Source organism: Myzus persicae, unplaced genomic scaffold (assembly GCF_001856785.1).
Source record: "Myzus persicae strain clone G006 unplaced genomic scaffold, MPER_G0061.0, whole genome shotgun sequence".
Classification (NCBI taxonomy): Eukaryota; Metazoa; Arthropoda; class Insecta; order Hemiptera; family Aphididae; genus Myzus; species Myzus persicae.
The window spans coordinates 105,252-120,716 of NW_019103986.1; the positions used below are offsets into that span (position 1 = coordinate 105,252).

The window sequence follows — 15,465 nt, forward strand, 5'->3', positions numbered from 1 at the left end:
TGACACTATGTATAAATAATACTCTTTCGATAAACAAGGTAGAAACCCTACTTAGTATACCTATATATTTTATCATAAAATAAAAATTTTTATGTACGTTGCATACGTACTGAATGGGATCTATTGTTTCTCATGCTCATATTATCACGGCGGCGTTCATGTTGACCTTGCCCTTCTCCAAGTTGGTGCATATCATATTATACGATACATTATTATTCCATTACAATATTATATTCTATACCTATCTACATATAACTGCCAATAAACTGGTTGGAGTTTGACTCGCAGAGTGTCTTGGTCGTTCGACAGGCTAGGATACGATTTACGAGACTATAATAATTCATATTATTTTAATATACACGACACGATCTGCAATAATATCGCGGACGGTTTGTGCGCAACACCGTTCACGTGAAATCGGTAAATACTATTTCGTTCGAGTTTTCGAGGGATACTCACAAATTTCATGAGTACAACTACAGATAACAAACAAATTGTTGCATTTTATTTCGTGAATATCGGTGACAATAGCTATAATTTATTTCATATAGTGTTACTTTAGCCTTTATATACGTATTGAGAACTCGTTGACATGACGTATTCCTCTTCGACACCGTTCAGTGAATACCTGCAAGTGGAGCAGAGCAAATATCCGGAGCTCAAGTTAGACGACATTCAGAAGTTAAAGGAGAGCTTAGAAGATGACGAGAATTTGCCACCTATATCGGGTTAGTACCAATATAATAAACAGGGCGATTCCCCGGGCATGTTAACCTGCCCTCCGCACACCTCATTTTTTATTTGAAATGTTTCTCCGTTAGCGGCATATTTTTTGCTAAACATTTTAATAATAAAAAATACAGTTATAACTTATGGCTTATCTTCATAATAATGAGACATTGTCTTCAGATATTCAGCCCTCCTAATAGTGTTTTCATTGTATTGGTGAATAATTTTTTCGATTTTTTTCAAATTGACATCTAAAAGATTATAGCGATAAACATTTGGCTCATCCACCAATAAATGAACATCATTATATAAAGTGTTTACTATGTACAATAGGTGTATAATAGGATTAGGTACTATGGGCGCAATTTACTTTACCCATTTTAGACCCGGAAAAATCCTGGGCGCAATTTAGTATTTATTATAGTATTTTGATTACCGGTTCAATGTGGGCGCATTTTATACAAGCGCCCACTCGATATAGGTAATAGGGTAACACATAGATGATTTGGAAACAAGAATTATTGAATTTAGCAACGAATGTAAAATACGATGCAACAAATTATTAAGTTCGATCAGTTGCTTGCGAGTCAGGATCAATAATCTATAATTTATTTTTTATGCAAAACATGATAATAATTACTTTTAACGGATAAGATCTCGCAAACCTGTCTTACATAATAAATTTAATTTGTACCAGAATAATGAGTAAGGTTTAGGTAATGAGTAATGACTAATAGACAATCATTATTAAAAATTATCGTGGCATACGTGAATTTAACTTACGTTTATTATTACTTCTAAATTTGAACAAAAATATTTAAAACTTAACATTTTTTTGCTTATTTGAGGTTTTTAGCATAATTATTGTTATTTTTATTTATATATTTTTTTTTGATAATCTTGTGACTTTTTTAAGGGGTATGTGTACTTTGATAATGATTTGACTTTTGTAGTTTTTATTTTAGATTGTTATTATCAATTGCCCTTGTCGTCTGTCGATGAATACAAAATACTAGCTGATACAAACTGATAAATGATTTGTATAAATGTATTGAATAGTTATTATAAGTTATTTTTTAGAAAAATACAACTTTAAGCAATAACATGCCAACTAATAAGAAAAACATAAATAGTAAAAATGTCATGACAAAGATTTATACAAAACAGTTTTTATAATTATTATTGATGCCTATAAATTATTATTTATATTTATAATTTTATTTAAAAACCAATAATCAAATGTATTTTAGTATTTTAAATATTTAGAACATAATTTTTACATTGCAACTTTTAACTTGTACGTTATTAGGGATCAAAATGTCGAAAAAGTTTCAGAACGTCGGAAATAAACAGTTTTTTTCTTAGAGCTTCGGAAAATTATTAAAATAATACATTTCTAAAAATACCAACATTTTCAGAAAATAAAAAATACGGATTTTTTTTAAAAATTAAAAAATTATTTTTAAGCTTAAAACAGTTTAAGAATAAGAAAGAGCTTAGTTAAAAAAATAGATGAAGACACCTGTCGTCATTTTAAATTTGTCAATACGGTGTAATACAAATCATTATTGTGGGTATATTAACTATAAATACGGATATTTCAATATTTGTCCTAAAAATAATTTTACCTATCAAATATTTATGTGGAAGAGTGTATTCCCAGAAACTTTTAATGTATAATGATTATCAACTATCATTATTTATTGGATTTCTTCCACTTTATATGTATAACATTTTAAATTTTTATTCATGAAATTGTCTAATTTTCCGAAGAGTCAATTATTTTCGTCAAAACCATTTTTTCGAAAATTTAAATGAAACCAAATTTTCTCAATTTTGTTAATTTTTCGGAAAACTTTGGAAATTTTGATCCCTAAACATTATTACATGTATTATAGTGGTATTTTTATTAGGCACATTAACTGATAATGATTTGAAAAAATTAAAAAAAAAAAAAACGATGATTTCCACTTCAATACAATGTTGTTATACATATATCTAATACCTTGATATGTATTAATACAAATAATTTTCACTGTGAGAAATTTAGTTGTTATTTACAGAATTTTTGAATTGCATGTTATATTCTTGTCTTAGTAGAGCTTGGCAGTTATAGAAAGCCACTAGTTAAATCGAAGATGGTCTTTATAACGATTTACGAAATTGTAAGCACACAAATGTTACAAATCAATTATTTGTTCTCAAATGTTATATAAATAGTGCTTTTACATAAATTTGCATAGTCTTTAAACAATAAAGACAATGACATAACATCTTTTATAAATTATTAAAGGTCATCTTTTCAAAGTGATTTAAATATATTAATGATTTGTTCTAATAATTAATTCACCCGCATATGTCATGGCTACTTGCGTAAATTTATGGTCCTTGTCTATTTAAACATGTTAATAGTATTCACTTGTATTTACCTATTTCCTAAATTTTTAAATTTTTAATATCTAGTTTAGGTATTTTATTATTAGTTTTATTTAAACTATTTTTTTTTTGTTTTTAGAATGATTAGATTATTTATTGTCAATTTATTATCTCTGTTAAATTATACTAAAAAAAATTTTATTAATTTAAAAAAATTACATATGTTTTTAGATTTTTTACGTATGTACCTAGTTGAATATTGATTATGTTAATATATTGAGTTAAACTTGTGTTATTTTTAACTCAAAATGCTATATAAATTATTTTTTGATTACATATATTTTATATTACCAAGTAGATACTTACATAAATACTTATAGTAATTAGTAGGTACGTAACTCATATAATGCATTTTAAACTAAAGATAATATTTTACCTTCTGCAAATGTATTAAAAAGTATTTTTATAGCTTCGAAATGTGCGAACAGAATATTATCATGCTTATATAGTTATATGTATAGTATAGGCGCCTACCAATATATACACATATCTATTATATAGTTAAATAGTTTCATCAGACATTAATTTTTTTATCCGTAGTCATAAAACATGACTATGGTTAAATTATTTAGTTACTTGATTAATGATAATAGATGTTTTTTTTCAGACAAAAAATATTTGGCATTTCTACACAGCTGTCATTTTGATATAGAATTAGCCAGAAAGACCATTCAGAGATGTTACAGGTTTCACTTTAGAATTCCAAAAGTATTTTGCGAATTGGATCCATTAGATGATGATATAGAATTGAGTTATAATTGCTTGTAAGTAATTCAACTAAGATTAGTTTACTTGTTATTTATTATTGAACATTTTTTTTTTTATTGAGGAAATAATAGTCATGACTGGAATTTTAACGTCTGAAAACCCGACAAATGCCCTGAAAATTCTAAATAACGCACTAAAATTTTTAATAATTTTGATATAAATGTATATTGAGTATATACATTTTATAAAATTTTAAAAAAGTTTTATAGACACAACTGATAGTTTTGGATTTTTTTAATCCGGAAAAATAATTATTTTGACTCACCGTCGAACATTTTACTTTTGGCATTTTTAATTATATTATATTTATTAAAACTATTATAAGTAAAAATTTACTGAAATTTTTATTTTTTATGACAGTACAGCTGAATACGTACTAAACGATATCGTCAGATTTATTGCAGCTTCAACAGATTAGACATGATGTTTGACATTCACCTTACTATTGTCAGATAATATAATATACGAGCCTACTTTTAGCTTATTAAATGTATAGGTATACAGATCATGTAATCTTAAAATCTTAAAAAAATATTTCAAATTTAAATTTGGGTTCAAAAATCCTAAAATGCTCTGGAAGATTAATCGATAAACATACCTATTATTATTATGGTAAATTAGCCATAGAGTAAAGAATATAAGTCGATTCAAATCCGTGTTTATAATTTATATGATGTGACTGTGGCGTGCCCTCTAACAACTAAAATTTCCCCTACCCTCTTCACTATAAGAAAAATCACTTTTAGATACTCAATGGAGTCTGAACCTATTATTGGTACACCATTAAGTGTTGTTTAATTGTAATAGTGTTCTTTGAAAGATTAGGTAGGCAATTTAAATGTTTCAGACATCTTTAAATTGGAAATTTGACATGGATATTGTATCTTAGCCCTGCCTCCTTAGGCCCTACAAGTGTAATTTTTCGCAGTGTTAATAAACAAATTGGGAAAACTAAAAATAACGTAGTCTGAAAAGTGTCTTACAATATATTATGTTATTTGTGTTGCTTAGATAGACATTTGTTATTTTTATTTAAATGATTTGAAAATGTATTATTTAATACAAAGTCAATAATATTTTTATTTATTTTTTTTTTTTTTGAAACTGCCTGATGGCTTTTTTATTATAACGATCAATGATCTTTAACAATACATTTCAGAGGTATACATAAATATAAGATACTAATGAATAATATTTTATAGATATATATAAACAAAAACATGTTTGGGTTATCACTCCCAATGGAGAGGCCCGGTCTTAGTCTAACATTTTATACTAAGTCATATGGTCTTCGGCGTTTGAGACGCCTTATGTCTTGAGAGTTGTCAAGTAGTTGAATTGCTGCTGGATTGGTGTGTTGATCTAGCCTTATCTCGTGTTTTCGGGCAAACTTTGTAATCTCGTCCTGGACTGAGGGCATCATCAAGTCTCGGTGGATAGTGTCATTTCTGTCGTACCGGTACGCTGCGACAATAGTACGGAGAGCAATGTTTTGACAGCGTTGAATAATCTCAATATTGGACTTACTGGCACAACCCCAAAGTTGTATTCCATAGGTCCATATTGGTTTAATTATCGCTACGTACAAAAGACGTTTGCTTGTAAGGTCTAGTTCAGAGTGTCTTCCGATTAGCCAATAAAGTTTCCTCAATTTATCTTTAATTTGCAACTTTTTCTGTCGAACGTGATGTTTCCAGTTTAATCGCGAGTCAATGTGCATTCCTAGATATTTTGCAGCATCGTTCTGTGGGATGATCTGTTGATCCAACATTACTGGACAATAAACACTTTTACGCAAAGTGTAATTTACGTGTACCGATTTGTCACTGTTAATTTTGATTTTCCAACGCTTAGTCCAGTTGGAGACGTTGTTAAGTGTTCGTTGAAGTTGATCAGTCGCAGTCTGCTGATCTTCATCAGTTGCCAATATTGCTGTGTCATCGGCAAACATGGCTGTCATTGAATAGTTGTTAACTGGAATGTCAGCTGTGTAAAGTAAGTACAAAATAGGTCCGAGGACACTTCCTTGGGGTACTCCAGCTGATATGTTTTTCCAGTCAGTTATTGCTTCTTCGTGAATAACTCTGAACTGACGTTCAGACAGATAGGACTCGATAAGTGCGCACCAAGTATGCGGCAATTGTTCGCGTAGCTTAATAAGTAATCCTTTGTGCCAAACTTTATCGAAAGCTTGCGCAATATCGAGGAATACTCCACAGCAGTATTTTTTTTCTTCCAGTGCCTTGTTTATTATATTTGTGACACGATGGACCTGTTCAATTGTTGAGTGTTTACTCCGGAATCCGAACTGGTGTTCAGGAATAATCTGTTTTACTTCTATTATTGGTTTTAGACGCTTTAAAAGTAATTTTTCGAATAATTTAGATAAGCTTGGAAGAAGCGATATAGGTCTGTATGAAGTTACTTGTTCAGGAGGTTTTCCTGGTTTAAGTAGCATGATGACTTGAGCTCGTTTCCATTGTTTAGGAACGTATTCTGTACGCAAGATGGCATTGTAGATGTGTGTTAGATGAATCATAGCCTTTTTGGGTAGTTCTTTCAGTATTTTCGGGTTTATTTGATCGTAGCCCGGTGCTTTTTTTATATTGATATTCGTATCGATTTCTTTAGCAATTTCAATTGGAGTAAAGTACTTAATCTTTTCGCGTGTTTCGCTCAATGGTTGATTCTGTTCTATATCGAGTTCAGAAGCGATATTGTTCGGCTGAAATGCATGTTCCAGATGACGTGCATACATTTCAGCTTTGTCTTGGTCACAACGTGCCCATGATCCATCTTCCTTGCGAATTGGTGGTACATAGGCTCTAGGTCTTTTCATTTGTTTTGTAGCCTTCCATAACGAATAGTCAGAGTCTTTTGTTGCTGAAAGGTTACTCAAGTAAGATTTGAACGTTTCGTTTTTGACTTCTTTTATCTTATTATGTAAAAGTTTACTAGCGCGGTTCCAAATAGTTTTATCCGATGGATCTCTCGTTCGGTGCCATTTTTTCCGCGCTTTTCTCTTTTCTTTTACTAGTTCCCTGACTTCCATTGGGTAGGTGATTTCACAATTTGTTCGTGCTGGTATATCAGGTGTTGCCAATTTTGCTGCCCTGACAACGTATATTTTTATTTTAATTGAAAAAAGAACATTTAATAAGCGTTCTATTTGATTTTGAATTACCGCAGATGGTACCTATATTTTTTAAATTTATTAAAATAGAATTTTTAATTTTGTTAGTTTGAGTTTAATATAAATGTTTTCATCATTATCATATTAGATAGAAAACACATTTTTTTTATTAAGCTACTTGTATTTTATTTAACACCCTTAATTTTTTAGTGGTGTTACAGGAAATCACATGATTTCTCTACAATAGTATAGGTATCTGTAAGTGACGGCTTTGAGTCACGAAACGATTACTTGAAATCGGTTATTCATGAGTGTAAAATTTTAAGTTCAAACCAAGAGTGGTACCCATTTAGTGTTCGTATTAAGTGTTCACTACTGGCAGCTAATGAGTAATGACTGATATTTTTTAAAAATGAACCACCGAGAAAATTTTTAATTTTATGGAGTTCATTGTACGCGTTCAGTATGCGTGATGATAAGTTTTTGTCAAAACACTTTTGTGAATCTTATGTATATTTGTAAATTTTTTAACTACGCTTGTTTGAAAAAAATTATTTTTAGTTATGTTAATGTGCATTAATGCTGCTTAGTAATTAATTTAAAAACTTATAGACAGTCTTTAGCCAATTGAAATGATGACTAGTCCTATTTGTTGATTGGTTCAAATTACTCAAGTACCTACATATCTTTGTATTCGACATAATAGTAATAGTAATATTATTATTTTTAGGATTCGATTTGTATGAAATGAGTTTACTGTGTATGCGTTTATTTGTTTGCTTAATGTCCTTTGAAGTTTCAGAATAATTTATTAAACCAATATTACTATATGCATTGAGTTGACAACCTCGATGCTAATCAATAATCATTAATCAGTAAAGCGTAGGTAGGTACTTATGTAAGTGAGTAAAAAATTAGATATTGCCATTATTCAATACTCTGCAGTAGACTGATAAATAATATTTACAAACAATAAATGTAAATCACGTTGATGATAATATGATATTTTTATAAAAAATAATCTCTAGTTTTAAGAGTATTTGCAATGTTACATATTATAAATTGAAGAATTGCATACTAAAATATTTTTCAAATAACACAACAACTTTAACTGAGGAAATAAATGTTGTAAACAAAATCTCCTTGTTTATAATGAATAATTATCTATACTTAGCTAATTGTAATCCTAAACATATAATTACTGAAAAAAAATAGGTAATTGAGTGTTCGAGATAATAATATATATGTAGTTCGATATAACCTATGTCCAGGTGAAAGAATACCTTTAAGTATTGGTTTTAATTATTTAAATTTTGAACTAAGCTTTTAGATATCTGATGTAGGATCATAAAATTACGTGTGGTGAGATTTTAAATCCACCGATAAGAAATATCGAGCTTTTTCGTGGCTAATTACTTTTTTTGTGACGAGATATATATCATATACATAAATAAATTTAGTTTTATCCTTTAAATTTATGCAGGAGTATTGGTCAAATGCCTACTGTTAACACGGACAAAAATGATCGAGTTCTATTTATGATGTTTCAAGATACTGACCATGAAATGTTTGAATACTTACCACTTTTCAAATACCTCACGATGTGGATGAACTATACGCTTTTGAAGTACGGTACGTGTGACGGTATGGTTATCGTAGTAGATACCAAGGGGTTGGGATGGCGTCACATCGCAAAAATACCCATTGGGATTGCTGGTAAAATGTTAAAATTCTTGGAGGTAAGTCGATATTTGAATTATTATATTATACTCTTTATAATAATAATGGCAATAATATAAACATTAAATTATGTATAATATTATCTACCTCAAACTATACTGTATAATATATTGTAACGTACCTAGTTAGTAGTTACCCATATTATCAAACCCGAATTAAGACCTCTAGGCTCTAAGGGGCTAGGGTAGATAATAGGTTGTGGTCTGTGGGACCCCATGAATGGAAATAATAATTCAGCCTGCTTCTAAACTAGTCATGTCCTTATCTTTGTAGTAGCGTGCAAGATAAAATTGTTCCTTCTTCGCTCCACTAAGAGTTATTTGTTTCAGACATTACTATCCTTAGGTGTAACTCAAAAACTCGAAGATATTTCATATTTGTACAAAATATTTATAGGACAATTCTCATTATATTTTGATAACATTTTAAAAATATCATGACTATTTATGAACTCTTTATAGCCATGAGAAATTTTAGATTTTATTAAGTTTTTTTCTATTAATAATTATTATTATTGTTGATAAATAATTTTTCATCTCGTCAAATTGTCAAAATTTGCAAATTTTATAGTTCTATGTCCATTTTTTTTTGAAAAAATTAATTCAATTTTCTTTATTATAATAATATCTAATAGTAAAATTAATTACTTTAATAGCAATAATATCACTTATAGTACTTATAGTAATATACTGACAAACAGTTTTCGCTCAGAATTGTTTTTCGTTTACAGTGATTTTAAACCATTGAATTCAAATTTAACGCACATATTGTAAGTTACCCACACGATACCTAATGTACAGCAAAGCGGTACCCACTTGTCTATTTTTCTTTAGTATATCTTGAAATGTAATATTTTTTACTCTAAAAAGTATAAATGACAACTAAAATGAATCTTTCATGCTTACAACTGTATAAATCCAATATATATGCATGTCCCCAAATCGTGTTCTTCTCTCTGGAACTGGAATTTTGTATTATGTATAAGTGCTATCATGTGTTTCTTGACTTTTTCTATGCATTTGTTTATCCCACAACGACCTTAAACGCTTAAGTATAATATTATAACTAAGTCCCGAAGACCGCGCGTAGAATGTCACCCAACTAGTTTCTAAATAAAGTGACTTGCTAGTTGCTGACATTGAAAAAAAAATAGTAACTTATCATTAAAAAATGTGCTCAGATCATGTATGCTGCCTTTAAATAAGATCATATAATGACATTATGTTATATGATTACATATTAGTTACGGTTAGTAGTTACTAGTTAGTACCTATTGTAAAATGTCACTAAAATTCAAATGATACATTACGTTTATACGATACCATACGTTTTCTCGAATCCGTATCCTAAACAGACCATTTTTCTGAAAACAATAATTCTGAGTTTATTTTCTTTAGGCATTTGAAAATGTTATTATTATGGGTTTTAAATATATATTATTTTAAAACCTAACCATTACTTATGCCTTTACCCTATACCTATTTCATACTATTATTATTTGGAAACTGTATCTCAATAACGCATCGACATCCAATCGATGGTTATACATTTAGAAACAGGTAAAAGGTATGCTGCTATTTAATAGAGTAATAAGTAATGACTAATAAGTAATAACGATAACTCCTTGATAGGCCATCGACAACAATTTAAGTTGGCTAGTTAGGTATAACTATCACAGTATCGTAATTTCTAATAATGTAACATAGTAATTTTCAATAATATGGTTTATTGAGTGAGCTGAGAGTAAAAACACCTATTATCAATATTGTAGAAGAGAACTTAATCTGTAATTGTATAAAATTCAATTTTTATAGTTCAATTATTAAACTCAATAAATCAAATTTAAAAAGTAAAATATCACAAGTTTTAGGCTAAATATTGGACATGAAAAATATAAATATTGAAAGTCGACTCTTCAACAGGCTAGATAAGATAAACTTCTTCTCTTTAGGTTAGGATCTGTGTTTAGGATCTTAGGTTATCATTTGTATAATAAGCGTTCAAACAATAATGATACTCAGTAAGCTATATTATTGGAATTACGAAATTAGGTTTCAGTGTTTCACTAAAATTCCAATTTATAAATTGGTGTCTAAATTGCTGCGTTATTGGCATGTAAGTGCACGTGAAGTAGTGCTCCGCTATTTGTTATATACACAGTCACTCACACTAATGAACACGTCTTACTATGCACATTGCACATATTTACACAACCCAAATGCACTAATATAGAAAATTGCCTATATTTAACTCCTTAAAAATGTTCGCTATTGATACATGCCACTACATGCGTACCGAAAACAAGGTGTATATTATATTACATATTCAACCAAACTTCGGAGTTGGTGAATTGTATTCTTTTAATTATTGAAAATATCTATTATCTAGGTTTATTATCTACTATTTTACCATAATATGTAACCAATGGTAAATTTCTATTATACCTATAAGCAAAAAAAGGTAGATTTTCATGAGCCGAAATAAAATGCATGTGTAAGCCACCCTAGATATAAACCTTCTCCGAGTCTCGACGAATCTATTGAAATAACTTTATTGGAAATGGTTCAGTACTTCAGTAGGTGTTGACTGTTGAGTCAATAAAGGATACAGAAAGATATATTTATTTGTATATATAATATAGATTAAACGATATTACCGTAACAGTTTCGCAATTTATAATGTATACTGTTTCATAATATATTTACTTCTGTTCGAATTTAATTTTGCTTAAGTATGTACATTAGTATACATAGTATGTACATAGTATGTATATTATACGTAATTTATAGATTTTCATGATTTCATATTTAATAAATATTTTAAGCTGTATTTTTAAGTTCTCCTTCTGAAATTTGAGAAACTTCTAATTTCTAATTTGTAAGAACAATTCGTTTTACTATTGCCACTTAACATTGAAATCTATAACTAGGTAGTTAGTCGAAGTAATCGACAGAGCGAATCATTTATAGATTGTTTCTAACTTTTAATATATTAAATTACTGGACTCAATATATTTACAGCCATGAGCTATTAAAAAATAAAAATGCACATAAATGATAAGACGTATGATATTTTTAGGTTGGCCTACCAGTCCGTTTAAAAGCTGTACATGTTTTAAATGCCGGATCCGCTACACAAATGATAATGAAAATGGTAACACGATTCGCCAATCAAGAATTATTAGATAAGGTAAAATACAATTTTAATATAAATTAAAGAGGTAAATCGTAATTGTACATGACATATTGCATGTAAAACAAATGGATAATACTAATAGAGAACATTGTAATTTCTACCTTAATTTTATCGTATTATAAATTATAATACCTAATTTAATTTGCCTACTTAATAGCATGTTAATAGACATAATTATCTACTGTTATCTTTATTTTTAACGCACAAATTAAAATTAAAATTACACGAGGAATCAAGCTAATACCTATAAATTAATACCATAAAATTAGAATACTAGTATTAGTATATAGGCGAGTCAAAGGTGTCTTTGAGAGGTTGTTGGGGTGATTTATTTCCTCTTCTTCGGGGCCTTTTTTATTCATAGATGTTGAATATTGAAATTCAAATAACATTTTGTATCATACATTATGATAATAAACAAATAAAACATATTGTTTCAAATAATTATTTTTACAAATTATAATTTTATATATTTAAATTTGCTCATTTTCAAAATAGAAAATGTTAACCCTCCCATCACAGTTAAAAGTCTCAGGGACCCTCAGATAGACATATTATTTGATAGTATCCGACTGTCAATCGTCTAGTTTCGAATGCGAGCATATAATAATACCATTATACTCGCATAACACTTATAAGCCATTTACACCTATATAAACTATAAATGTATAATTAAACACTTATGTTGCTTAAGTAAATATTATACATAGAAAAAGCACTATTTATATGATATTAATAGGCGTGTTGACCAGATGACTGGGTGCGCCTTAAGACACAGTGAACGAAGTATCATTAATAATAAATTTATGCGTACCTATATTAATTATATGTAATTATTATAATATTACTTTTTAGTCATAGGTACTAAAAACATACACACAATTATAATGGTAAGTAATTATCTATAAATATTACGAGTATATACTAGGTGATTCCCTATTTTTAAATTATCACAAAAAGTATAAATGTTTTTGAAAATATTATTTAACATAGTTTGAACTCATTACAAAGTTATATGTTTGAAATAAAATTATATATTTACTTTTTTAATGGCATTTATTTTTAGTTTCATATGCCAAACAGAAAATGTTTTTTACAATTTGGATGTGAAATGAAAAGTGAGACTTTCTCAAGCTATTTTTATTATTTTCAATGATATTACAATTAAATTAATTTTAAATAAATTTAAACACCCACATGTGTTTGTGGCCTCATCTGCCGAAATCAAAATCAGGTTTTTTCCAATGTGTTTCTAATTTGCTCAAAGACATAGAAAAAATAAACATCAGCGACGTAAGGTTTCAGTGAATTCGATTTGTCTGATGAGTTTTGATTGGTTTCAAGAAACCACGAAATTTGGAATTGCTAAGTATTTTCAAAGAAATATTACTAGCTATAAATTCGAGCGTGATGCGTGCAAACGAATAATCGATGTTACCAAACTAGAAAAATCTAGATGATAATGACCTATGTTTAACTTTATAACGACGGTTTTCAACTTATTCGGTCATACATTGTTAAACAGAGTCGAATTTATTGTATATAGCAACTTATAACCATTTAACATTAACTAGTAGTTCGAATTTTATTTTATTTTTTAATACATTGAAATACTTCGAAAAATTTTTTTTGGAATATGAAATTAGAAATGTCATTAAATAAGCAAAATATTAAAAAATCATTACGATATAGATATAATATAATAAATTATATTATTATAACTTATATTACATTATAAATAGATACAATAGTAAAAAATATCTGATTTTTAATCACTTGAAATTATGAAAGATTTTTATTTTTAAAGCATTAATAATAGGTATTCTTCGATTTAAGAATCAGCCAAATATACAACTTAAGGTTGCCGGTGAAGTGACCTCTGACCTCTCTATTGCATTAGGTACTGTATTGCTTGTATAAAACTGCATATCTATTTCTACATAACCATACCAATAACTATTCACTGTAATATTGACTAAAATTAAAACCTTATATTATCTATACAATATATTTTTGAATTACGGTAAAAACAACACATGGAAAATCAAGTAATGAATGTAACAGCATTGTTGAATAGTTTTATATTGTTATAACTTATTATTACTGTTATTACTTATATTATTACTAATGGTGGTCCATCAAGTAACTTTCTTCGATCATTTTTCAGATAACGCTCCATCCAGTCGGTTCAGATGATATTTTTAATTACGTATCGAGAAATGAATTGCCAGCAGAAGTAGGAGGATCATTAAAATCTCATACTTTCTTCAACGGTAAGGATCAGCTCCCACGCAATCGATAGTACAAAAGTTTAGATCTTTTATCATTATTATTTTATTCATTAGATGAACTGTACAATGACTTGATCGATATTCGTGATGATTTTCTTGAGCAAAATGAAATATTAAACAACCAAATGATGTATGTGAATCAACGACATGATGAAGATGACGAATAAACTATACTAATATAATATTTTAAGAACAATTTTTTGTATGAAACACATTTAAGTTACATTTTAAAACAGTTTAAAATACTAGGTAGGTATAAGAAAACGCTAGTTTATTGTTATTAAGTGAAATTGTTTTATATTTAATTTTAGGTTGTGATAATTATTTTTAGATGACTGTGTTTTTATTGATAGGCAACCTAACATAGTTTAAAGTGAATTGGGTACACAATTAGAATAATTTAGTTGAAGAGTTGTGTTTATCATATTATGATTCTATACTTGATTACAAGTTACAAGTTTACTACGTCATTGATGAATGACTTATGTAATATTTTTAAATTACCATTTTATTGCTCAATCAATTTTTCAATACTAGCATCATTTTGTAATTTATTTTTACTTAGATAAAATTGAAGTATATATTAAAAATTAATCACTTGTTAAACTTTCTCTAGTTGGTTGGCTTCTTATCAAACAGCACTTTAAAAATAGATTGATCAGCGATCATTGTTTTCTAAAGTGGACACCTACAGAGTTTAACTACAGAGGATTAATAAGTCACTCTACGGTATATTATACACTAGTCGGATCTGAACTCCTGGATTTGTAGACCAATAAAAAAAGTCAACAGACACATACAACATTTGGTATTATGTTGTGTGAAATTTGATGTACCAAGATTGAATCCGAGGGGGGGGGATATATATTCTAACAAATATATTAATGTTCAATGACATTTTAAATTGGGGTAAACATACACTTGGTTATTCTCCCCAACCCCTGAAGAAATTTCTAGCTACGCCCTTGTGATCACAGGTAGGTGATATGTTGATATGTCCAGTATAATCATTGTAATTTATTATATAGGTGCCTCAATTAACACGTTCTCGGTCAACTACTGCTATAGCAGTATAATTTATTAAAATTATTAAATTAATGTGATTGGTCCTACTGGTAGCAGTAATTTAAAAAACGTATGAAACCAGGTATTACAGCTCATACAGTACTATTT

General features: G+C 28.5%; 1 protein-coding gene across 1 annotated transcript; it reads left to right on the plus strand.

The window, feature by feature from the left end:
* The first annotated feature begins 592 nt into the window (after window positions 1–592).
* LOC111037235 (alpha-tocopherol transfer protein-like) lies at window positions 593–14,812 on the plus strand. Its single transcript, XM_022319647.1, has 6 exons — window positions 593–728; window positions 3,773–3,929; window positions 8,550–8,805; window positions 11,885–11,995; window positions 14,169–14,274; window positions 14,347–14,812. The coding sequence occupies exons 1-6, from the start codon at window positions 593–595 to the stop codon at window positions 14,457–14,459; spliced, it is 879 nt and encodes a 292-aa protein (XP_022175339.1). The 3' UTR covers window positions 14,460–14,812.
* Window positions 14,813–15,465: the final 653 nt, after the last annotated feature.